This window comes from Zootoca vivipara, chromosome 12, assembly GCF_965207765.1.
Source record: "Zootoca vivipara chromosome 12, rZooViv2.hap1.1, whole genome shotgun sequence".
Taxonomy (NCBI): Eukaryota; Metazoa; Chordata; class Lepidosauria; order Squamata; family Lacertidae; genus Zootoca; species Zootoca vivipara.
The window spans coordinates 38318378-38342963 of record NC_142595.1 but is presented as its reverse complement, the minus strand read 5'-3'; the positions used below and the strand labels follow the sequence as shown (position 1 = coordinate 38342963).

At 46.2% G+C, this 24586-nt stretch overlaps 1 protein-coding gene across 6 annotated transcripts; it reads right to left on the bottom strand.

Annotated features, from left to right (window-relative positions):
- Window positions 1-673: 673 nt before the first annotated feature.
- Window positions 674-23797, bottom strand: SPN (sialophorin). Of its 6 annotated transcripts, none has more exons than XM_088655892.1 (3): window positions 23734-23797; window positions 12513-12669; window positions 674-3683 (listed from the first exon to the last, which is right to left on the bottom strand). In XM_088655892.1, the coding sequence occupies exon 3, from the start codon at window positions 3611-3613 to the stop codon at window positions 2336-2338; it is 1278 nt and encodes a 425-aa protein (XP_088512018.1). In that variant the 5' UTR covers window positions 3614-3683; window positions 12513-12669; window positions 23734-23797; the 3' UTR covers window positions 674-2335. The 6 variants fall into 6 exon arrangements, with proteins under 6 accessions (XP_088512018.1, XP_088512022.1, XP_088512021.1 ...); XM_088655896.1 differs by having other exon boundaries at window positions 12551-12669; XM_088655895.1 differs by lacking the exon at window positions 23734-23797 and adding an exon at window positions 12903-13054.
- Between the last annotated feature and the right edge of the window lie 789 nt (window positions 23798-24586).

Below are 24586 nucleotides of genomic sequence, written 5' to 3'. Positions count from 1 at the left end.
TGGAATCAAAGGAATGTAATTTGGATGAAGTTCAGATGAAGGAGCAGAATGAATGCATACACACAGAAGGAAGGATAATTTCATTTCTTTTTAAACCACAGCACGCTCATTAGTTTAATTAGCCTCTAACCAACTTTGAGCAAAAGGGACGAGTTACAACTCCTTTGAAAGCACAGTCAAGAGGTAAGAAGTACATACAACCGCCACCCTGAAACTGTGCCCCACCCCAGCCTGTAATAAGAGCGGGCAAATCAACCCCAGGGTTGATTTAGGCCCCTAATGCCTTCTCCTGTTTACCCATACAGGTGAACAACCAGTTTCTATTAAGGAGAGCCCAGGAGTCCTGGCATAGGGATCCTGCAAACTAACTGTATGCAAGACAAAAACACCACGAGCAGAAATTAGAGCAATTCATTCCCGCGTTCTGAACGCCGCCTTTGTTTTCTTTGAGATGAAGAGCTTTCATTAAATCACTTTTGCACCTTCCTTGGCAAGATTTGAAAGGTTCAAATCGTCAGGATATGAATGCTTAAAACCATTGTTTGATTGTATTCAATATCAATAAACTGAATTTTAGTATTATACAATATAAAAAGATGGGTCTACTGCGTGTCACTCGGAACTGATTGAAAATAGTGGGTTTCGACATCGTTCCAAACCACGCTCCAAAAAATTAAACCAAAGTAAAACTTCTTTATTGATATATTTTGATATGGCAACACACACAAAATAAATCTGTGGGGGGAAACACAACAAATTGATGCAAACAGCAATTGAATATAAAGTGAACACTACACAGGGTTATCAAGAGGGTGAATGGAGGAGAGCCAAGTTGGGAAAATGGCAGATGGCCTCTTGCACAGCTCTTCCTATTTATTTCATTGGGGCTTGTGCGGGCGAACACTGTTGCAGATTATGACCTGCAGCAGAAATTTAAATTGGAGCAAAACCGGGATAATTGCCATGTTTTCTCCTCCAATGAACTTTGGAACCTGTAATTCTGTGAGGATTTTAAAGCATCTGTCTTGTGGTGGTGCCCTAACACTGGCTTTCAGAAAAGCAATAAAAAACTTTTGGAGATTCTTTGGTTTGGTTTCCCTAAGTGCCTATTCACAAAAGTATCGTTAACAATTTGGTACTAATAAGTATGAGATGATTACCACATATTATCTCAGCCAAAACAACAGTGTAGCTTCTTTCATCTTAGGCAAACAAATTTTGTATGTGGCATAAGTATTTGTGGATTAGAAGCCACTTCATCAGATAAAGAGGATTCAAGTTATTAATTCATTTGTCTCTATGGTGCCTTAAGCCTCTTTGTTGTTTTTGCTGCTACCTCTCAGGAAATTGTTGCCTCACACTCCAAATGAGTTAGAATCCTCAACTCCTGGTTAAATAAATCACGGAGAACTCTCTCCAATGCCTTGATAATTGGTCCAAAGAGGCAACAATCTGTAATGTTGTAAACCCACTTAACTGTAATGGTTATCCAGAAATAAATATTGCCCATCAGTCTGGCTACACTCCTCCTATCTGTGGTCTACTTTAAATTACAAGCATCTATACTCTGCTTACCCTGGAACAGATCCTGGAGAATTGGCTAATAAGGGTTCGTTCACTGGCTGCTTGAAAAGATGTACTTTTGATATGATACAAAGCAGTAAGCTGTCTGGTTGGAAAGATTTGGGATGATACCTGAATTACGGTAAATAAGAAGAGTGTCCATATGTCCACTGGCCTATATAGATTTAAAGAATAGGGTTGGGATATCTGGTTAGCCTATTCGCACTTCTGCGCTAAAAGTCCCCCGCAAACTGGTTCTGATAATAGGGCTCATCGCCCACAACTATTTTCGACGTGGTGGAAAATTGCAGCAAATTTGACGTCGTCAATTTACCCTCTTTCTGAAAATGGCGACCAAGACTTTCTGCTACAAATAGAAGGCCCTTGTTTCTCCAGCACAACCTCCCTCCTCTTTGTAGCCCTGGATTTTCCACCTGCACAACCACACCAAGCTGCGAAAAAGCAACAGCTCAAACCCCTTGTCTTCTAGAAGGAAAAAGAGGTTTGGTGAGACTAAGGCAAAGGTGGCTGGGAAACCAGGACTCCTGGTTTAAGATCACTGTCTCTACCTTGCAGATACCATACAAACAGGAAAAAGGATGTGGTCGGAAACACTGGTGATGCAAGCGTTTCTCTCTTGGGCTCCTCTGCCCTTCCACCAGCTCCTAACGGACCGGGGAGAGGGCCAATGGAGTGTCCTAATCTACTTGAAGGGGGGTAGAAAGGGGCATACAGTAAGAAGTGTGTCCTCCATTGGTCATTGCGGAAGAGGCTACTCCTGGTTAGCTGGGGGTGGAGATAACACGATCTCCTGAGAGGACTGCATGGTGGATTCTGGGAGTTTACCATTTGCCTGCCCAGAAGCCTCTGGGCTGGAGCCTCCGCCAGCATCTCTACAAAGCAGTTTCTGGTTCTCCTCTCTCTCTCCTTTCTCGCCTATTTCCTCCATGGCTACTGAAGGCACCCTCGACTGACGCTTGCCGGAGAACGTGATGAGTGTGTTGCGCTTGGTCTCCTCCTCCTTTGCAGGCGCTGCCCCTTGCTCGACATCCCGGTCCAAGGCCAAGTCGTCTGGCAGCGCTGCCTGTCCTGCCCACCTTTCATTGAAGCTGGTTGAGCCAGAGCGGCGCCTTCGCCTGCAAAGGAGGACAGCAATCAAGACGATCAGGAGCAGAAGGGCACAGAGGACAGCGGCCACAATTATTCCAGTGTGGTTCTTCTTCTCCTCAGGGCTTGCTCTTGGGACACGGGCAGTGCCTGGTGTTTGGGGGACAGCTGTCGTGGTTGGGGGCCGCTGAGCAGGCCGAAGGGTGCGGTTGTCAGTCGTTTTGGTGTCATCTAACACATCTTGTTTTGGTGTCGGACTTGGACGTGCTTCACCCTTGGTAGTCTGTTTTGAATTTGACCTTGGTTTGAGGCCGAGTGAACTTCCAACGGACGTCTTGAGAGGGGCTGTTGTTGTATTGAGAGGGTTCGCCATGCCACTGGTTGTACCAGATTTTTGTCCCACAACAGCTGCTTCCATGGTAGGGCTGGTCGCAAATTTTTGTCCCACAACAGCTGCTTCTGTGGTAGGGCTGGTCGCAAATTTTTGTCCCACAACAGCTGCTTCTGTGGTAGGGCTGGTCGCAATTTTTTGTCCCACAACAGCTGCTTCTGTGGTAGGGCTGACTGCAATTTTTTGTCCCACAACAGCTGTTTCTGTGGTAGAGGGATGGATGCTTGATCTATGGTCATCTTCATCTGTGCTGCTATCTTGGAGAGTAGCCTCTGCAGTGGTTGCTTTTAGAGACGTTTTTTTAGCTGCAGCAGTGGACTGAGACAAGGGGAGAGCAGAAGGCTTGGCTGGAGAGGGTGAGGTTGCAAGCTCTGTGCTCACCCTTTCAGATGTGAGACCTGGCGTGGGGGTAAAGGAGGTGCTCCCCACAGGCCGTGTGTTTGAAGTAGCAGAAACTTGCCCATCAACCTGTGCAGCCACGGTCAAAAGAATAAGGATGCCAAAGGGCATGCCGTAGCCAATTATTTGCCTGAGAAGGGATCGCGTTTCCATGGTGGCAGAACTCAAGAGGGCAGGGCCTGCTTGGCTAGTGATATGTAGCGGAGCAACACGGAACAGCAACCTGAGAACAAAATGTGAAAAGTTTTTTTAAAAACATTTTTTCCTGGAAGATTGCACTGAAAGGAGAGAGGAGTAAGAGGATATCTCAGCACCTGGGATTTTTAAATTAGGGACACGTGAATCCTTCTGATGGGTTGGGAACTTCGTGCTCAGATCATGTGGAGCTACACATCATGGACATCTCCTAGGCCATTGTGTCTTGTTTGGCGCCTGGCTCAGGGCATCCCAGAGAAAAATTCCTTTCCAGCGTTTAACAAGGTCTGGAGCTGACCGCACCCTTTCTCTAGTTTTGCAAACTAGTTTTATTTGGTGAATTGATTTGTATTGCTTTAATGTAAATGTTGTTCGCTAGTAACATAAAAGGAAGCTGTCTTATATGCAGTCAAACCACTTGGTCCATCTAACTCAGTGCTCTCCCCACTCACTGCTAATGGCTCTCCGGGATTTCAGACAGGGATCTTTTCCCCAGCCCTGGGGGTTAAACCCTGGACATTCTGCACTCAAAGCAGATGCTCTAACCACTGTGCTATCAACCTTCCCCAGCTGCTTTGAAATGAACATGATATATGCTGGATAAGAGAGAAAAAGCAAGCAAGCAAGCAAGCAAGCAAGCAAGCAAGCAAGCAAGAAAGAAAGAAAGAAAGAAAGAAAGAAAGAAAGAAAGAAAGAAAGAAAGATGTATGCAAATCTAGGACAGAAGCCATAAAAGGATGTATTTGTGGGATACTCAGTCCCATATAACCAACATGTTGTTGTTTAGTCGTTTAGTCGTGTCCGACTCTTCGTGACCCCATGGACCATAGCACGCCAGGCACTCCTGTCTTCCACTGCCTCCCGCAGTTTGGTCAAACTCATGTTCGTAGCTTCGAGAACACTGTCCAACCATCTCATCCTCTGTCGCCCCCTTCTCCTAGCTTAACTCTAATTAATGCATGAAGGGGTTAAGACCACAGAGTAAGCTGTCCTGCCAGGCTTAGGTCATTCTCCCTCATCTTGGGAGAAAGGGTTATCAAGCCTTGTTCTTCCCATTACACCCTTTGCACTCCTGCAAGCAAGGAGGCTAAGCTGGTTGCTCCCGCTTAGCTTCATGGCTTTCTGCAAACTGTCCTTGTGTTTCTAGGCAAATAAACATTCACCATAGCTGTCAAGTTCTCCCTTTTTTTAAAGGGAAATTCCCTTATGCTGAATAGGCTTCCTCGCAAGAAAAGGGAGAACTTGACAGCTATGCATCCACCACTTTGGAACCTTAGTTTTACTGCCTGTCTTTTTCTGACTCCTGTATGGGAAAGCACATGAATCTGATCTTTGAAGGTTTAGTATGTAAACCATATTTAACTTCCCAAACATGTAATTTCTTTCTGTGCTAAGGGAAGAGGAGGACTTGGGAAGCATCTTGGAAGGGGATATTTCAAAGATCCAACAGCCTTTATTTCCATGCTTTGCTGTGTATTTTTAAAATTTCAAATCTCTGCTTGGGTTTAAAATTTCAAATCTCTACTTGTGCCAAACATGGATCTTGGCATCTGTGAATTCTCTTTTAAACTAGACAACAAATGAACCAGCAGTATTTTCAAGTGAGATGCATGAGAACGTAAAAAAAAGGGGGGGGCTCCAATCAAGAGGAATTCCTAAGGAATATGGTGGACAGGAGCACTCACTATTTTGTGCCTGGGGATTGGGTGAGGGCAGAATTGCCTACAGCCGTTCTAGAAAGGATTACCATAAGGCAGGAGTACCAAGCAGACACATTTCTCATGTCTGAAATCCACATACATCTGCAGGAGGGCAGCAAATGATGCATCACCAGAAAAGGAGGAACTGCATCATTCAAAAAAAGTTAACAAACGATGGCACATATAATTAATATGCATAGCTGAAAATTTAGAATTAATGATGGGGAGGGGCTGAGAAGAGAAGAGAAATGTTAATTGTGTGTTTCATGATCCACGGCCAGTTAAGCAGGGGTGGAGAAACACAGCCCAATGTCGACAGGTGGGCAGGGCAGCCCATTTGTCAATCATGTGACATCACTGAGGTTTCATGTGATTGACAGGCAGGTTGTCCCTCCCACCTGTCAAAATCTCTTGTGTGAGGTTCCCAAGCGCCCGGCGGCCAGCTTGACTGTTGGGTGCTTGACCCTTTGTTTATTTTTTCCAATAAATAATTTTTATTGAGTTTTCAGTTTCTTACATTTCCAAATAAACGTTTTACAAACTTTAAAATATCCAGTGACTTCCCTTTTTCTCCTTCCATGGTTCATATTGCATAGCATACATTCCTGCATATTTTACTATAACCATTCAAAACAATTTTCCACTTTTACACCATTCAAATGTTAACTCTGTTGAATGCTGCCAGCGTTTTCAGCTAAGTACAATTACCGTATTTTCCATATATTCAATAAATATGTTCCACTCTTCTTTAAATATACGTTCTTCTTGTTCTCTTATTCTGTGTGTTAAGCCTGCAAGTTCTAACATCTTAAGTTGGCAATCCTCTTTACATGGGACCTCGCTCACTTTCCATTCTTGGGCTAACTGAACACACTGTTGTTGCATACATCAATAAACTTCTGGCACCTGGGAAATTCTGTTCGGGTTATTCCCAACAAAAAGGACTCTGGTTTTTTGGAGAAGGAAAACTTAAACATTTTTTTCAACTCATTATAAATCATTTCCCAGTATTCTTTTACCTTTCTGCATGTCCACCACATATGAAAAAAGTTCTTCTCATTTCTTTACATTTCCAACACGTATCTGATTCAGCTTGATACATCTTAGCCATCCTACTCGGAGTTAAATACCATCTATGAATCATTTTCAAATAGTTCTCTTTCAGAAAAGAACACACAATCAATTTCTAATCTCTTTTCCAGAGTTTCTCCCAGAGGTTTAAATCTATATTGTGTCCTATATCTAATGCCCAGTGTGGAGTGCTTGACCCTTTGGGAAGTACTGAACATAGGGCTGGAAAAGTATCTCCCCCCCCCAAAAAAAAATCAGCTAGTAGAGGTGGAGATAGCTCAGATTTTGCAGGTATCAACAACATGGAGGAGAACTCCTTTGCACAGCCCATGTTCACAAAATGCTTCCAGAACAAGACACAGGAGCACATCTTGCTTGCAAAGGAACAAGCGGGACTTTCCTTTAAGCTTCCAGTAGTTACTGTGAAGTCACATCTGGGCATCGTTTGGGGGGGAAACAACTCTCATGGGCCAAATTGGGACCTGTGGCAGGTCAGGTTTGGCCCATGGGCTGGTGGTTCCCCACCCGATTGAAGGGATCTCTTTTAAGACTATTAGGGTTCAGGGTCTAGATTCGAATTAGCTCACTGTGCCACTTGGACGGGACACGCCTTCCTACAGAGGTGCCATTCAAACAAAGGGCTGCTGTCCTCTGTAAAGTGGGAGACAGGACCAGTTTATTTCTGCAGCCTTCTCAAGTCTTACCCCCAAATCAAATTAAACTAGGAAGAACTGAAAGAGCAGGAAAGGGCGGGGAGCAAGGCTGATGAGGTTTGGGGGGGGGGAAGGAAGCAGGGATCGGAAGAGGAAGGTGTGGAACGAGCCGATAGTTGAGAAAGACAAGTGAGGAAGACCACAAACGAACAGGATTCCATGCTCCAGATTTCCTCTGTGGTTTTAATTTGAATGCATTATAGACACGAGCATTTTTTTTTTTAACATTTCAGAAGCTGTAGATTGCATGAGTGATGGCTCAGAGCTCAGCGGTAGAGCTAAAGATGCCAGGAGCTGCAATGAAAGATGAGCCCTATCAGACCAGGCGTTGTTCGGGACCTGGAGAGAGGCTCTGTATATATATTGGGGTGGGGTGGGGGGAACCAGAGAAGAGTCTAGAATGGAGTTGCCACCTTTGGAATCTCATTTGTGCTTATGCATTTTTCAGAGTTATATCATGCCTGGGCTCTTTCGGGGTAAGAACTTGCTGGATCAGGCCAGTGGCCCATCTAATCCAGCATCCTGTTCTCACTAGCAGTCAGAGTACAACACCTCTACTCCCCCCTCCTGCAGTTTCCAGCAACTGGGATTCAGCAGCATTACTGCCTCCAACAGAACAGAGTCACCACCATAACTAGTCATTGATAGCCTTGCCTTCATGAATGGGTTTAATTTTCTTTTAAAGCTATCCAAATTGGTGGACATCAGAGCTGTGGCCTAGCTGGTGAGGGCTGCCCAACTCAATGGTTTGGAGGGACAAAATCTCCCCAACCAGCAGGGCCACACCCAGGATTTTCCACTCAGGAAGAATAACTCATTTTGCCGACGGAAGTGGCCTGTAGTACGAGCGGCAGAGCTAACCGCTCACAACGCCACCTCGCCATCCAGTACTAACGGGTAACTAGGGGGAAGGAGGAACCATTCAATCCTGCCCTCATTTAAAGGCGAGCCTACCTAATCCGCACTTTCTGAAACAATACATGAACTAAAACACAGCCGTCCTTTGCAGCTCGCCACTTTTGCAGCATGGTTCTCCAGCTGAGTCACATGTACAGAAATGCAACAAAGTGTGCACACAAAAAATGCACATGTGGGTGAAAATATTGTACAAAAATGCATTCTATTGGGGGAAATTGCTTTGCAAAAATGTGTAGACTAGGCACAATTGCATGCAAAAATAAAAATAAAAATATGTATATTAGGAGAAATGGGCACTGAAATTTTCACCCACACTCTTTTTTAAAAATTGTCAGTTGATGTGGAAATGTGAAGAGTTGAAGATATGAGAAATGGAGAGAAACTGAAAATGGGCAGATATACCCACCATTCCTTCCCAATCCAGTGGGTGTGGTCAGAGGCAGTGGGCGCTGAGTATAGGGAGCGGTTTAGCTGTGATATAGCAAATCGAGCAGAATGGAAGGCGAGAGGTGGGGCTGTCAAATTTTGGCTTGCAAAGGATGCCACTGAAATTTGAAAGAGCAAAGTCCCGCTCTTGGTGCGCCAAAGGCACATGAGTCTACTCCCTTATGGATGCAAAGAAGGCTCAATGCTGATCGGTGCCTGGATGGGAGACCAGCTGAGAACTTACATGTACACTGCCTTGAGTTCCATAAGAAGAGAAAGGTGGGATACCATTGTAAGAAGGACAGTAGGAGTCAACCCAAAACCTGCCGAAATCCCATGCTGGCTGGATGCTGAGGAAGACAGCAAGCAAATGGCCCAGTCCTCATGCCCACCCAGAAGGAGAGGCTAGCAGAGACTGCGACTCCTTCAGCTCACTTGTCACATTTTCCTCACTCGCTCAGTGAAGGTTAGCAAAAGGCGGTGGCAGCCAGGGCTGGCGGTTAGTCCCCTGGTCAGGAATGGGCCGTGACACCTGCTCAGCCATACCATACCCTCCAAGACCTTGAAGCCAAAATCCAGGACGCCATCTTCCTGGGCTGCATTTCCCCATTTTTTATCATGAGAACCTCATGGTCATTTGGGTTGCTATGATCTTGCATGATTTTGCACCATGCCCCTTCGTCGCCAGTATTAAATTGTGGGTAAGCATAGCAGACGACACAGCAATCTCTCCAAAGCAGCACTTTATTTGGAAGATGGAACAGAACTGAACTGCATTGCTGAGCCGGCCTGCTTTTATAGAGGCTGGCTCAAACAATGTATCAAACATAATTCAAAGTTCCCTCCTAAAGTTCCCTGCTAAAGTTCCCTCCTAAAACAACTGACAAGGACCTGAGGACCTGAGGGAAAACTATATACACTAATACATAACACCCCCCTCCAAAAAAAGAGCACTCATTTGGGCAAGGCACCCAAAAATGAGTGCTTGGGGATACCTTGTGAGATCACGTTCTGAAGAAAGTGCTTTTCTGGGGGTGGGGGGGATTGCGCCACAAAACCATGCAAGATCACAGCAACCCAAATGGCCACTGTTCTCTTGCGATAAAAAAAGGATGCCCCATTTTCCCCTGGGACACTTGTGGGGTATGCAATATCAACTTCTGATACCTCCACCGTGCCCCAGAGCTGGGATTAGGAATATGTGTGTATATGTGTGCCTGTTGAATAGGAAGCTGGCAACTGGTGGTGGCTATGAAGAAATTTCTTCAGACAAGGGACCGTTTCCTCTCATGGGAACCTGGCTGCTCTTCCATATCAACAGGGAAGACTCAGGCTAGGCTTTCCAGAAAGAAACATCCAAGGGTGCAGCCTGGAAAGTTATGATAGAGCACATGACATAGTATTTGAGGGAATACTTCAAGGGCAAGTGGTATTGCTGAGGGAGCTGGGTGATGCAGTGGAAGCTGAAGCCCACTGAGGGACATCTTGGCCAAGGCCTGCTCTGAAACCTTAAACTAGCACTGCCCAAGGCCCTACCTGCTGCCACTTGCAGCTGAAGAATTTCCCTCACGTACCAAGTCATGTGCCCAGTGCAAATATCCTTGCCAACCAACTTGGCACCACAGTAATTATGGCCATTAGAGAACTACTTGTAAATTCAGAGGCTCCTGGTTTTTTTTGTCACCCTGCACCCTTGAACGTTTCCTTCATCTTAACAAGCTGCCAGGCTCCTACGAAAGGAGACAGCCCTTTAGGTATCCTTGTCTGACACTGAAACATTCTCTTAATGAGATAATTGGGTAGAAATGGTGCCTGTGTGCTGCTGTGTGCGTTGTGTACGTTTATTATATTTCTATCCTGCCTTTCACAGGAAACCACAATGTGCCTCATGGAAGGAGCATAAAACAAAAATGGGTCAAATGAGGCCAATGGAAGGGGCCCCACAAAATGGCTGACCACTGAGAGAACCTGGGGAGAGGAGGGGCCAGGTGGCAGTTGTGTAAGATGGGTGGATGGAAAGGGCCGCTCCCTCTTCCTGCCACAGCCTGATGCTTCTCTTTCTAGTGTTTTTCTCATACTGCCATAATTAATAGAAATAGAAGCAAGCAAGCAAGAAAGTCGAAGGATCAGTGTTGTTCCAGCGGCCAGCCCAAGAGAGTTCTCTGCCTGAAGCATTGCTAGGCCCAACCCTCTAAAAAATATTGCAGTGCCATTTGGACACCCATTTCATGTGTTTCCCTTGGTGTCTTTCTAAGAGGGCAGGCTCCAAGTCAGGGAAAGATCCTGGTATAATATTCCTTCTAGAGCAGTTTATCCTCCACCCTGAGGATAAAGGATGATTATAGCTGCCCATTTCAATTTCTCTCAGTTTCCCAGTCTTAAATTAACATCTTTGCATTCCCACAGCAAATTGCAATCTGTTTTTTAAAAAAATGCTCGTGAAAATTCCTCAGGTTTTTTTAGTGCAAAATCCTCTCCAAAAACCCACATTTTTTTTGTAAGCGGTTTCCCATAATACAATGGATTTTTCTACATTATATTTGCTAACATATGCATTTTTATGCCTACTGTATGCTAACACAGGGTTCCCAAATTGTGCTTGCGGACTACCAGTGGCTCATAAGCTTCATTCAGATGGTCTGTGGCATCTCCACAAAGGACACTTGCACTCTGAAGTCTATCAAATCCTATGGAATTTAAAGTGCAGTACTGTACAAACAAGTACAGTATAACAAATAAAAGCAGCAACAAAAATGCAGCGTCTAACATGGTGCATTGCAATTGCTACAGCAGGCAGGGGGAAAAAATAACCAAGGGGTCTGTCAAGACCCTCAACAATTCATGTGGGAGGTGGAAAATTGGAGAAGCACTAACATATGGATTTTTGCACACCTTCTAGGTTTGGAGATCTACATTGCAAAATCCGGAAAGGTGCAAATTCCAAAGGATAATTCATTGTGCATTGGCTTGAGAAGCCTGGATTAGGAAGTTTCTCATTAGAATGCAAATAAATCTGAATTTCTACCTCATCCCATCCCCTGAGGGGCCAGAGAAGTGCCATGAGAGGCTGCCCTGAAAGAAACTTGTCCTCTCTGAGTGCTTTTCCTGCGGTTTTTGGGAGGGGGATTCCCCACATCTCACCACAATGGACCATCCTCTGTCAGTTCCTGCGTAGGAAGCTCAGACAGGAGATGCCAAGTGTGTGTACATTGTGCCTCCTCCGCTGCGTCTCTTCTGAATCTACTGTGAGATATCGTAATCTAAGGCGGGTGTAGGGGAAACATGAGGGCTGCGCACTTTCACTCATCCACGCAGCATGGAACCTGTGACTTATCACTATAGAAAAAGACTTCACTATAGAAAAAGACTTCACTATCACTGACTTTCCATGTTTCGGCATGTGTTATTCACAAGCAGCGAAGAGTTTAAGAAATGCGGCCAGCACCCAGGAAGGAAAATGTGGCTGTAGACTATAAAGCTATATAGCTGCCTAGATTATAAGGGTGAAATCAGAAACCTGATTTAGCCCTCACAATGCAGTCCTGTGGAGACTCCTGTGCCAACACAAGTCATTTTGCCGCCTGAAGCTGAGCCCCAGAAGTACCACTTCCCTTCTGTTAGGGCCGGCACTTCAAAAATTCAAATTCCTGTCTTTCCCCATCTCTCTATCATGGTCCTGCCTGAAGCAGATTTCTCTACTTTGCCGCTTGGTCGAGATGTTGGGTTCTCTGCATAAAGCAGCCTCTTTTCCACTGTTCTTCCAGCACTTTCAGCTCTTAATCCCAGCTCAGGGCAGACTACTTAGCAGACAAAGTGTTTGATTTAGAGCCATGTTCAAATCCCGCCTCAGCTAGTCGCTAACCTACCTCACAGGGCTGCTGTGAAGATAAAATAGATGCCCCACAGAACTTCTTCGAGGGATGACAGGTGGACGATACAACAAACGCACTTTAACAATGCACCTCTCATTTCCGCAGCCGCCACCCCACCTTCCCCACAACCATTTCCACCCATCCTGCTCCCCTCTACCTTTTGCTTAGGAAGGCTTCACACAACGCTGGTCCCACCTTTTGAGGGAAGGTTCTTGTGGGGCAGGCCTCAGCTTTGCCTTTGCCTCGCCAATTTTCTGCTTGGCCAGGCAGGAAGGAGTGAATGAAACCGAGAAGGAGGTGGCGGTGGAGAAATACTGAAAAAGAAGAAGCAACCGTTAAATGCACACAGAGAGAGGAAGTGGTGTAGTCAGCTTGGCAATGCATCGCGGGTGTGAGAGGGGCCTTTTTGGCCCACATTGGGATATGTGGGGGGACCGAGAGGCTCTTGGAACCAAGGACCTCCAAAGTTATCCACCCTCCCACACAAAATGCCAGGGCGGCAAATGTGAAGAAAGGGTGCCTCAGAGCTCATGCAGAGCGCACTTGCCTCTCCAGTAAGCAAGCCCGATCAGCCCCTGCTCAGCTCCGCTTCCTGCACCCTACAGCAGAGGAAGGCGCAACCACAGAATGGCCGAGGAAAATGAGATTGATGGGCTTGCCAGGCAAGCAGACTGGCTGTGCAAGTGGGTGGTGGTTTTCAGACTAGGGCAGTAACGTTCCTTTTTATTCATCTAGATATCAGTATGGCATCCACAGGCTCCCTGAAGCTGGCAAGCGCTTATCTCCTTTTGCACCTGTCAGAGGTTGTTATGGCTACTCTTGAGTAACGACTTTCCACATACTTGTCTTTAACAGATTCTTTATTGGTGCACGTTATTTACAGTGTAGAGAGCTGTCGGTTTCATGTCCTCTCATTCCGTTTCAGAATCCGGCACTGTCCCTTTTCGCGACTTTGACCAACATAACAGCCTCGGGACAGTGAATCTCCTCCCCTTTCTCCTCCTCCTTAATTCTGGTGCCGGGGGGAAAGGGTCTACGCTCCATCTTTTCCCTGTGCCCCCTTTCCGCCTCTCTCTCTCTCCCCGCCTGTGGAGCAGGGGCTCTCCCATGCTGCCGGAGACCTGGCACTCTCTCTCCACTTCCTGACTAGCCCCTTCAGACCCCACACTTTCATGGCTGCTTGGGGATGAACTGCTCCTGATGAGAGGGGGAGGTTCTCTGTAATCTCTCCCCCTTACAGCACCTCTTCCCCTTATTGCTGTGGGACTGGGTGGGGTATGTGTGGGTGTGGGTGTGTGACTTCTCTAAGTCTTCCTCCCATCTCTAGAACATTCAGACCTGATAATGTCTCGGTGGTTCCACTTCCACCATCTTTGGGCAAACCGCAATGGAGAGGGGTCAGTGTGGTATAGTGGTTAGAGCATCAAACTAGGAGCTGGGAGATCAGGGTTCCAATCCCCGCTCGACCGTGAAGCGTGGCCTTGGGCTGGTCACTGTCTCTCAGCTTCACCTAATGCACAGGGCTGTTGCCAGGATAAAACGGAAAGGGGGAGAACCATAATAATAATAATAATAATAATAATAATAATAATAATAATAATAATTTATTATTTATACCCCACCCATCTGGCCGGGTTCCTCCAGCCACTCTGGGCGGCTTCCAACAAAATATTAAAATACAGAAATCCATCAAACATTAAAAGCTTCCCTAAACAGGGCTGCCTTAAGATGCCTTCTAAAGGTCTGGTAATTGTTATTCTATTTGACCTCTGGTGGGAGGGCATTCCACAGGGTGGGCGCCACTACCGAGAAGGCCCTCTGCCTGGTTCCCTGTAACTTGGCTTCTCGTAGCGAGGGAACCGCCAGAACATATTGAGTATGGGGGGAAATTGATATGTAAATGAAATAGATAAATGCATTCCTAGTGCCCACCCACTCCCTCAGGGGATGGAGCCAGTCGCCTGCTGAGGCCCACCAAAAATCTTGAAGCTCAACACTTTAGGGGCGAGCTACACCCAACATTGACCCTCCTTGAACATAAGCATTTTCTTTTACAAATTGACTGGGCTGTAGTGTGGGTGGATCCAGAGGTGGAAGGTGGAAGTGCTTTAAGCCTCTTGGCCCCTGCCGTGGTTCCAGTTCAGACTGAGAGGAGTCCCATACCTGCAATTTGCACTGCAGAAAAGCTCCCACTGGAAGCTTTAAAAGATTTTATTGATGCTTTAATGTCCCCGGTGGATTTTTTCTTATTTTGTTGCCCTTCCTTCAGTCTTCCCGTTCATCAGTGTCTCGGGGAAAAACAGAGCATCCCATTTTTTTCACGCGAGATCGCAAGGGGCATTTGGGGTGCTGGGACGCTGTGCAATCTCACAGCAAAATCACGCCCCGAAAAAGTGCTCTTTCAGGGCCACAATCTTGCATGGCACCCCAAAATGCATTTTTTGGGGGTGATTACGACCGGGGGGGGAGGGGAAGCACTTTTCCAGGGGTAGATCACAGCACAGGTCATGGACCAGGAGCGCGTCCCAGAAGACGAACAACCCACTTTTTGACCTGAAAAAATTGGACAGTATGTCACCATTTATTGGATGTTTTCATTATTGCCTTGGCGTGTCCCTTGCTATCATTCTAGGATGGGGAACCTAAGAACTGAGTGCCAAATGTGGCCCTCCATACCTGTAGGGCCCTCAGAACTCTCCCATTCCATCTCTTACTTGTCCTGCTTTGTATCCTCCCTGAATATTTTTGTCTGACTGGAGCATGTCCTCAAACTTTGAGAATGCCTTGTCTCTCCCTTGATGGGGGATAAAGAGAGTTGTGTGAGAGAGCAGGTGCAGAAACTCGCCTGCACTAAGAAGGTAGGTTGTACCTTTGTTGCCCCACCCCTTTTGCCTCTGGCCCCACCCACAATTGCCACATGGCCCTCGGGAAGGTGGCCCGGAAGGGAATGCGGCCCAGTGCCTGAAGAAAGCATTCACCATTCAGTTTTTATTTGCTGAGAATTTTCTATTCTTTAAAAAAATAAAACAAATGATAACAAACAAACACATAAAAAGACCAGGACAGGCCTAGCCATGGAATGTGAGGTGATCTCCTTCAGACGCCACCATGAAACGGTGGGAAATAGATGAAGGTGAATTAAAAGAGATGTTTTAAAGCACTATAACTCCCATCATCCCTTTCCTCTTGCCCTTCTGGCCTGAGCTGATGGGAGTTGGAGTCCAACAGCATTGGGAGAAGCACAGCATCTCCCCACCCCCGTTTTAAATGGTTGGCCCAAGGGCTAGAGGCCCATTTCAAGCAGCAAAACGTTTTTGTTGCCTCCCCAGTCTCTGTACCCACCAGTGTTGTGGCAGATGTATGCAAATCTTGTGTTGGCATGTAGGACTACCAGACTAACCTTGTCTTCTGAGAAGGAAAGTGCATTGCACTCTAGGGAGTTTACTCCCAGGTAAGTGGAGTTAGGTTTGTAATTAGACTGGGTCCCTTTCTGACCTGGCCCATGTCTGCAGCCTGGTTCTTGTTTGTCTAATCCAGTGTTTCTCAACCTTTTTGGGGCCATGGCACACTTGTTCCGTGAAAAAAATCACGAGGCACACCACCATTTAAAAAGTTAAAAAAATTAACTCTGTGCCGCCCTATATTATAATTATGACTGTAAGAAACACTTGCCAAATATTGCTTTCCGGCGGGTCAGCGCTGTGTATTGGCGGCTGCCAGGCTCGTTTGCACTGAGCTTTGGGAAAGAGGAGGAGAAATATTGCTTTCCAGCGGGTTAGTGCTGTATATTGGCAGCCGCCAGGCACGTGACAATGCAAATCGCCCTTCTCGTCGCCGCACGTCGCGGCACACCAGCCAGCGTCTCGCGGCACACTAGTGTGCCGCGGAACAGTGGTTGAGAAACGCTGGTCTAATCTAATACGGTGGTACCTTGGTTTTCGAACAGCTTACTTAGTTAAAGAAGAACTTGGAACCCAAACGCTGCAAAACCGGAAGTAGGTGTTCCAGTTTTCAAACTTTTTTTGTGGAATGTGCTCTGTTTTGCATGTGTGCCCCCCCCCCGGTGAGTTTCCTGTTGTGCTACTAATTTGCGTCCCCCCATTGTAATTCAAGCCTTCCGTTTCCAATTGCAGTGTTCTATGGTGTCTTTGGAGCTTATATTTGGTGCTTTTGTTTTTGCTATTTATTTTGCGTTTTTTGATTTGAGGCTGTTTCAGTTAATTTGTTTTTGTGACTGTGTGGATCCCAGCTCAGCTATTGATTGATTGATTGATTGATTGTGTGACTGCGGAAATGGATAAAAGCCTCCCATCCAAATAATGACTATCATCAGTGCAGGTAAGAAAAAATAATAATTTTATTTTTTATAATCTACAATACTGTTTTATTTATTTTATTTTATAGTACAGTACATTGATTGTTGCTTTCTTTTTTGGATCAATGGTCTCGTTAGATAGTAAGATTCATGTTAAATTGCTGTTTATGGGGTTGTTTTTAAAAGTCTGTAATGGATTAATCGGTTTTGCATTACTTTCTATGGGAAAGCATGCCTTCGTTTTGGAACAGACTTCAGGAACAGATTCAGTTTGAGAACCAAGGTACCACTGTAATATTTTTTATTTGCAAATTTAACAAGGAAAACAGCTGGGGGGGGGTGACAATAAAAAATCAAGAAGAAAATAAAAATATATGAACATTTGCAGTCTGGTTCTTCTTCTCCTTACATCATGTTTTTAAATCATCATTTTAATTTATTATTGTTTCAAAGAAAACAAACACCCCCAGTATGAACAAAACTCCTCCCCAGTAAAAGCCGAGGAAACCAACATGTCAAAATCCTTTGAACAGTAAATGCAATCCCATGATTACACAGCAAACTCAAACGATCAGGAAAATCCTCCCCCAATATCCTCTATACTTCCCAAATAATATTTATTCATTTGCTTATATATTTATATATTTGTATTTAATATCTATAGATTCCACTATTCATAAAAAAAACCCAGTCATTTTCAACAATCATATGAACAATCACACACATAACAGAAATCAGCCAACTATTTTGAAAAGATGCATTCTTCATTGCCTGCATAAGCCTGACTGAATAGAAAGGTTTTTGGGCAGGTTTTCAAAAGGTGAATCAGAGGGTGCCTGCTGAATCTATTCCCAGGACTGAGCTGATGACACTGAATACTTGGTTTCTTCCCAAGCAACACTTGGGAAGGCAATATAAATGATTCCCTAGTTGCTTCACTTTCAGAAGTAGAATCCAGGGCTATTTTAAAATAAGCACACACTGAGCCCCTGGCCCACCTCGCCTAGTCAGTATTGGCTCTCCAGGGTCTTCAGCACTGCGCCACCATTACGTATTTCAGCTGGAAGAGGGAGCTGAACCTTTGAAAGGCCATAGCTCAGTGGCAGAGCAAACCCTCTGCACACACAACTTCGCCGGTTCAATTCCCAGCATCTCCAGGCTTGGAAACGCCCCTAGTGGAAACCCTAGACAAACCACTATGTTCCCCCATGGGACTCCCTGCTCAGCTACCCCTGAATTGTGGCCCCCTTCCAAAACATGGAGATTCAAGGAATTGGACCCAGGGCCTTGTTGCACCCAGTCCCTGAACAAACACCCCACTCCTAGTGGCGCAGCAAGAAAACCGCTAGCACATTTGCAAAGCTAAGCAGGGCCCAGTATGGATTCAAATTGGATGGGAGTGCGGTGTGTTGAGATGCCTTCCAATGCTACAATCTTACGATGAACTGCTCCGACACTTGGGCTCAGGCCCGGCTCTAGGGGTAGTCTCGGTGGCGGGGGGTGCCCGGGCGCCCAACCAGCTTGAGACGGCCCTGCTTGGGCTTCATGGTGGCCACTGTCAGCGTGGTGCATTGGGAAGGCAAATTTAAGCCTTCTCTCCCCTGTTGCAGTCTCGGTAATAATGCCCCCCAAATGGTTGATTCCAAATGAGATGTCTGGCTCACGTGGGGCCTCAGCAGGGGTGGCAGAGCAAAAAAACTTCTCCGGGCACCGAGATATGCGCAAAGGGAAGCTTTTCACTTGCTCAGTTCTGGCATGGCAGTTTTGTTTCAGGCTGCAGGGCACAAAGAAACGAAAGTCACGGGAGGGATGCCCGTCTGGGGCAGCCTGATAAGGGCCCATGAACTGCAGCGGTTGAACAACAAAAGGAGTCGATAAGGCAAGACCAACGCAGGAACAGCTGGGTGGTGAAACGGCAAAGTTAGATGGGTTAATCTAGGTCTTCAAGGTCTTGAGGTGAGAGGAAGGTAATCGAGGAGGAACACAGTCTCATCAATGTAACACAGTCCGAGAGCTTAAAGGGCTGATCTCGGAGCGATTCGTTCAAAAAACATAGAATTTATTTCACACAAACACACACTATATTTGGGGCTTAAGTGTTTGGAAGTGGAGGAAATGTCCCAGGCGTATTTTCAGCATTACTGCAATCCTACCACATCCATGAGTGAGCCGACTTCATGGTTTGGGAGCCCCACATCAACCAAGGGGGTCAGATGAGTGTCAGAAGGAGAGCAGGAGAGAGAAGACCACGGCCATGATGATTCCAAGGCTTACTGTCAGATCACCAGATCCACAAAATGCAGCTGATGCGGTGGTTGATGTTCGGCAGCCAGCCCCACAGCCCCTGTTACCAGGGGTTTGGGTTGAATTCCGCTCAACTGACTTAGGCGGTGCCCTCATTTCTCCTTCCCCCTCAGCCTGTCCTGGTTTTGCTCTTGGCTTTTCGCCGGGTGAACTCTCAGTGGTGCTGATGGTTGCATTCGGAGGCCGTTTTGCAGCTGCAGCCAATTCTTCGGAAGGAGGCTCCAAGGCAGCAGAGGTTTTGTTCTTTCCATGTTCTCCGGACGGATGAATTGTCTCGGAAGTGGCTGCATTTTGAGACGATTCGGTAGCTGACAAAGGGGAGCTAACAAGGGGAGCAGAAGATTTGTCTGGAGGGTGTGTGGTTGCAGAGTCATCACCATTTGCGGCCATGGCCAAAAGGATTAGGAAGCCAAAAGGCACGCTGTAGCCCATTATTTGCCTGAGAAGAGATCTTGTTTCCATAGTGTCAGAACTCCAGAGGGCAGGGGCTAGAGATATGCAGTAAAGCAACAAGGAACAGCAACCTGAGGACAAAATGTAAAAGAAATATCCATGCATTGAGAAGAGAGGGCAGCCAGCGACTACTTCAGTTCATAGGCCAGGCTTCCTCAACCTCAGTCCTCCAGATGTTTTAGGCCTACAACTCCCATGATCCCTAGCTAGCAGGACCAGTGGTCAGGGATGATGGGAATTGTAGTCTCAAAACATCTGGAGGGCCAAGGTTGAGGAAGCCTGAAGGAGCGTCTCCACCTCCATCGCTCTGCCCGGACACTGAGGTCCAGTGCCGAGGGCCTTCTGGCGGTTTCCTCGCTGCGAGAAGCCAAGTTACAGGGAACCGAGACAGAGGGCCTTCTTGGTAGTGGCACCCGCCCTGTGGAACGCCCTCCCACCAGATGTCAAAAAGAAAAATAACTACCAGACTTTTAGAGGACATCTGAAGGCAGCCCTGTTTAGGGAAGCTTTTAATCTTTAAGAAATTAGTGTATTTTAATATTTATGTTGGAAGCCGCCCAGAGTGGCCAGCCAGATGAGCAGGGTATAAATAATAAATTATTATTATCATAGGCTTTTAAATCAGAGAAGTGCTAGTTTGAAAGGGTAGTTGTGTTTGGTTCATTGGTTTGGAAAACGCAAATCTGATGCTTTTGAATTTACCTAATTGGTTATGAATGAATTTCTCTCCATCTCTACAGTTCAGCCCCATCATCATGTTTATCCAGTTGCAAGGGTTTCATTATGGCCTCTGCCTGTGGGACAGAGAGGAGTTTGGGTGGAGATGAGCTTTCCCTTTCATCCATCCACAGGGATGGAGTCGATGCCATTCTCCACCGGCTTCCATGTAGCAACTGACCGAGGATCTGGACCAAGGATTTCTACAGCGCTTGGGGACACGGCCCTATTTAGGTGGTATCGAGGTGGTCCGAGGGCTTGATTCCCCTTCCCCACTAGCCCTGCAGTCTGTGGGTGCCGCACAAGACCCCCATCTCTATCGGTGTCATCAGCCGACCACATTTCAACACTTGGTTGCTTTAAGAGAGCCAGTGTGGTGTAGTGGTTAAGAGCGGTAGACTCGTAATCTGGGGAACCGGGTTCGCGCCTCCGCTCCTCCACATGCAGCTGCTGGGTGACCTTGGGCTAGTCACACTTCTCTGAAGTCTCTCAGCCCCACTCACCTCACAGGGTGTCTGTTGTGGGGGAGGAAGGGAAAGGAGATTGTTAGCCGCTTTGAGACTCCTTCGGGTAGTGATAAAGCGGGATATCAAATCCAAACTTCTCTTCTTCTTAAGTTTCGTGGGGGTGCTGTAACCTGGTCTGTGGGAATGCAGGATAGCAACTGCACCAGGTGCCCGGGGGGGGATATATTAAATACATATAATTAGCATTTGCAACCTGCAGCTCAACATATTAAAAGGGTGCAGGACTGCAGGTGGTGAATCCTAGAATGTGGCCAGGCGTGCAGAATCCGGCTGAAACACTGGACTTCCCATGTTTCAACAGGCCTTCTTCCTCAACATGTGGCAACCTTATCATTTCTAGACAGCTGTCAGCTCTCCATTTTCAACTCACGGCTGGCGCCACCACCAAGCAAGGTCGGGCATCTGCCAAGGCCCACGGATATTGACAGGGCCTGCCAGATTGAACCAAACAGGAAGTCTGTCCCAAACCCAGAGCTTCCCAGCAGTTAGAAGGCCGCCGGGATTGTGGAGCTCAGCAAGAGCTGAGAACAGCCTCCATGGAAGCTTCTCAGGGCCAAACAACATGACATGTGAGGGGCTGGTGACTGGCTCTCCCAATGTCACACGGGGGTAGAGGAGAATTTACAGTAATTTGCTTTGCATTTTTAAGCAAACTGACCTAATTTGCACCTCCCAGACTAATATACAAATTGGAACATCATTCGCCCTCAGATTTTGCATGTCTCCAAAAAATGCAATATATTTTTCAGGTCGAATACAGTTCTTAAAATGCATTACAAAACATGTGTTTTAGGATAAAATTGGTTTTAAAATGTATACATTGAAATAATAATAATAATAATACAGTAATAATAATTTATTATTTATACCCCGCCCATCTGGGTGGGTTTCCCCAGCCACTCTGGGTGGCTTCCAACAGAAAAATAAAATACAATAATCTATTAAACATTAAAAGCCTCCCTAAACAGGGCTGCCTTCAGATGTCTTCTAAAAATCTGGTACTGTAGTTGTTTTTCTCTTTGAGATCTGATGGGAGGGCGTTCCACAGGGAATGCATATCTAAGTACATATTTTGTTAGGGAAAGTATCAATTTAAGGACACATTTAAATAGAAAGTTGCATTTCTGTGGTGGTCTAGGTTAAGCACACTCCAGCAACAGACTTGTTTCTCTGCCCACCCACTCCCATCCCACCTGCTCATCTGTTTTTCAGCTATTAAAAAAATATATTGGGAGACCAGAATTTTTTAAGTTACAACCATCCCAGAAGAGATTAACATAAGTAGTGGCACTTGCTACCAGATATTTCCCACTTCTCAAATCAACATACGCTTGCAAGAGGGGAGTAAGTATGCATCACCAAAAAAGAAGAAATGCATGGCCCAGAAAGCAAACAAAAGATGGCATAGATTTACGAGGTCTTTGCATGTGTAAATGTATATGTATAGCTGCAAATGAAAACTAACATTGACTGTCGGTGACCTGTCTACCTCCTTGGCCTATTGTTCAGGTAATAATAATAATAATAATAATAATAATAATAATAATAATAATATATTAGTTACATCCCGCCCATCTGGCTGAGTTTCCCCAGCCACTTTGGGTGGCTCCCAACAGAATAATAATAATAATAATAATAATAATAATAATAATAAAGCAATGGCAACAGTTGGTGGGCAAATTCCAGGCACCTCCTGCAATGTACGCAGCATCATTTAAATATCTGGCAGTTGGCCCCTTTCAGATAGTGTTCACATACATAGCCAGGCCCATGCTGAAATTTCTGGAATGACTGAGAAAATCCTGACCCGTGTCAGAAGGGTGTATTTCGGGATTTTCCTTAAAAATAGCTCTCTCTTTTTTTAAAAAAAAAGCTCAATAAATTTTGTGTCTGGATTTTCACTTTTTTAAATATGGCAACAGACAAACAGGTGGCTCAGAGGCCTTGCTGGAGAGCTTACTACTACGCTTTGCAGACTCCTAGGCCTCATGATGTTCTCATGAGAACATTATGTTCTCATGAAAACATCTAGATGTTCCTAGAGAACATGTTCATGAGAACATCTAGGAGAACATCTCATGTTCTCCTAGGCCTCATGATGTGCTCATGATGTTATCATGTTTGTTCTTGAAGCTACGAACGTGAGTTTGACCAAACTGCGGGAGGCAGTGCAAGACAGGAGTGGCTGGCGTGCTCTGGTCCATGGGGTCACGAAGAGTCGGACACGACAAAACGACTCAACAACAACAACAGGCCTCATGAAGAATAAAGTTCTGTTCTACTATTAATTTGGTTTGTCGCGAGTTTTTTTCATAAACAGCAGAAGGCATCTCGACTATTATACCCCATTATTATTCTATACCCCACCTTTTTTACAAGGAGCCCAAGGTGGTGTGCATGGTTTCCCGCCTCAACACTTAATCCCCACAATGTCCCTGTTAGGTAGGTTAGGCTGAGAGGCAATGACTGGCCCCCAGGGGTGAAAACAGGAGCCTATTTCAGCTTTCATAATGCATGAGGGCAGCAGCGGGGAGAGGAAGACTGGCTCACTTTATTAGCCCCATTAGATTTATCTGTGGCTGAAACATCCTTTCTGGCAGAGCTTCCGTGCTCTTGGTTGCAGTGGGTACAAGCTCCCCTCCTCTGGCATGAAGGCAGCATACTACACCTGTGGAATTTCTGCCTGCCACTCAGCTGCTAAATTGCAGAAGACCCTTTGCCAGAGCTCCCCAAGCTGTCCTGCAGGGAACGCAGTGCTGGCCTGAGACCTTTTGCTGCTTGAAGCCGAGTCCAAACAGTGGGCATGCCACACACATACACACAGCTAGAGCCAACACTTTAAAAAATTCAAATTTCTGCCTTCCTCTATCACAGGAAAGAAAAAGAAGAGACGAAAAGGTGGGACTCGGAATGGAGCAAAGCCTTACCCACTGAAAAACGCCATTCCCGACCCTGTTTCCGCCCCCACCCTTTTGAAAAGCAAAAAACCAACAGGGAAGGGCAGCACTGGCAGAGAGCAAGCGGGTGGATTGGGGGCGAGTGGGGTGGCTTCTTTGCCATACCTGCCAATGGTCTTGTCGAGCAGTTGCGTCCAGACCAGGCTAGCAAGGTCCCTCTCTGAGCATCTGCACATCTGCAAGGCGACAAACATTTATTGACGTCCTCGGCTGCTTATCTCCCCTTGCCTGTCTTCCTTATCGGCGCTGGACTGCGGGTGCTGAGAGGGCTTTCGCCAGGCCCTCCTCCCAACATTTTCACATCCAGTCCAGAGAATGCCTTGGTGGTGCCACCGTTATTTGGCAGCCGCTATGGAGAGGGTATTCTCCGGGGTGGACCCACAGCTAGCTTGAGGAGAAGCGTGGGCTCCCCGGCCCTGTCCAAGGTAGTTGCTACGTGTGTACTTGGGCTCTGCTTCAGGCAGCAAAATGCCTTGGGCCTTGTCTTTGTCACCTGCACTCTCTCTGCCCCCATCACTGTGGTTGTGGCTAAGATCTTTGTACGCATGTAACTGTTGTGTGCATGACAGCACTAGACTAACCTCGCTAGAGTTTTTCTCTCCGAGTGACCGGTAGTGTAGGTGCCTTTCCCTGCATTGATGGGCTGACTGTTGCAGGAGCATTTCGTGGGCCCGTCACCGAAGTCATTTGGTGATACGCTAACTGTCCCTTCCTAGCAGCCATTGTGTGACTGTCGCCCAAGGAGACATTCTCAAAATTCCAAATATGACCACTGGCCCCCAAATGTTGGCAACTTACATTGTTCCAAAGCTTTTTTTCCCCACCCACCAAAGCCACTGGTTGCCCAGAAAATTGATAGGACACATACATTGTTATTCGAGGTAGTGAAGGACCATGATAGAGAGCGGTTATTATTCAAGAATTCTGTACAATATAATGATTTCCTGTCCAATAAGTT

Bases quoted from the DNA above. Each gene is read 5' to 3' on its own strand.
- SPN (XM_088655892.1), bottom strand. From the start codon at position 3,613: ATGGAAACGCGATCCCTTCTCAGGCAAATAATTGGCTACGGCATGCCC.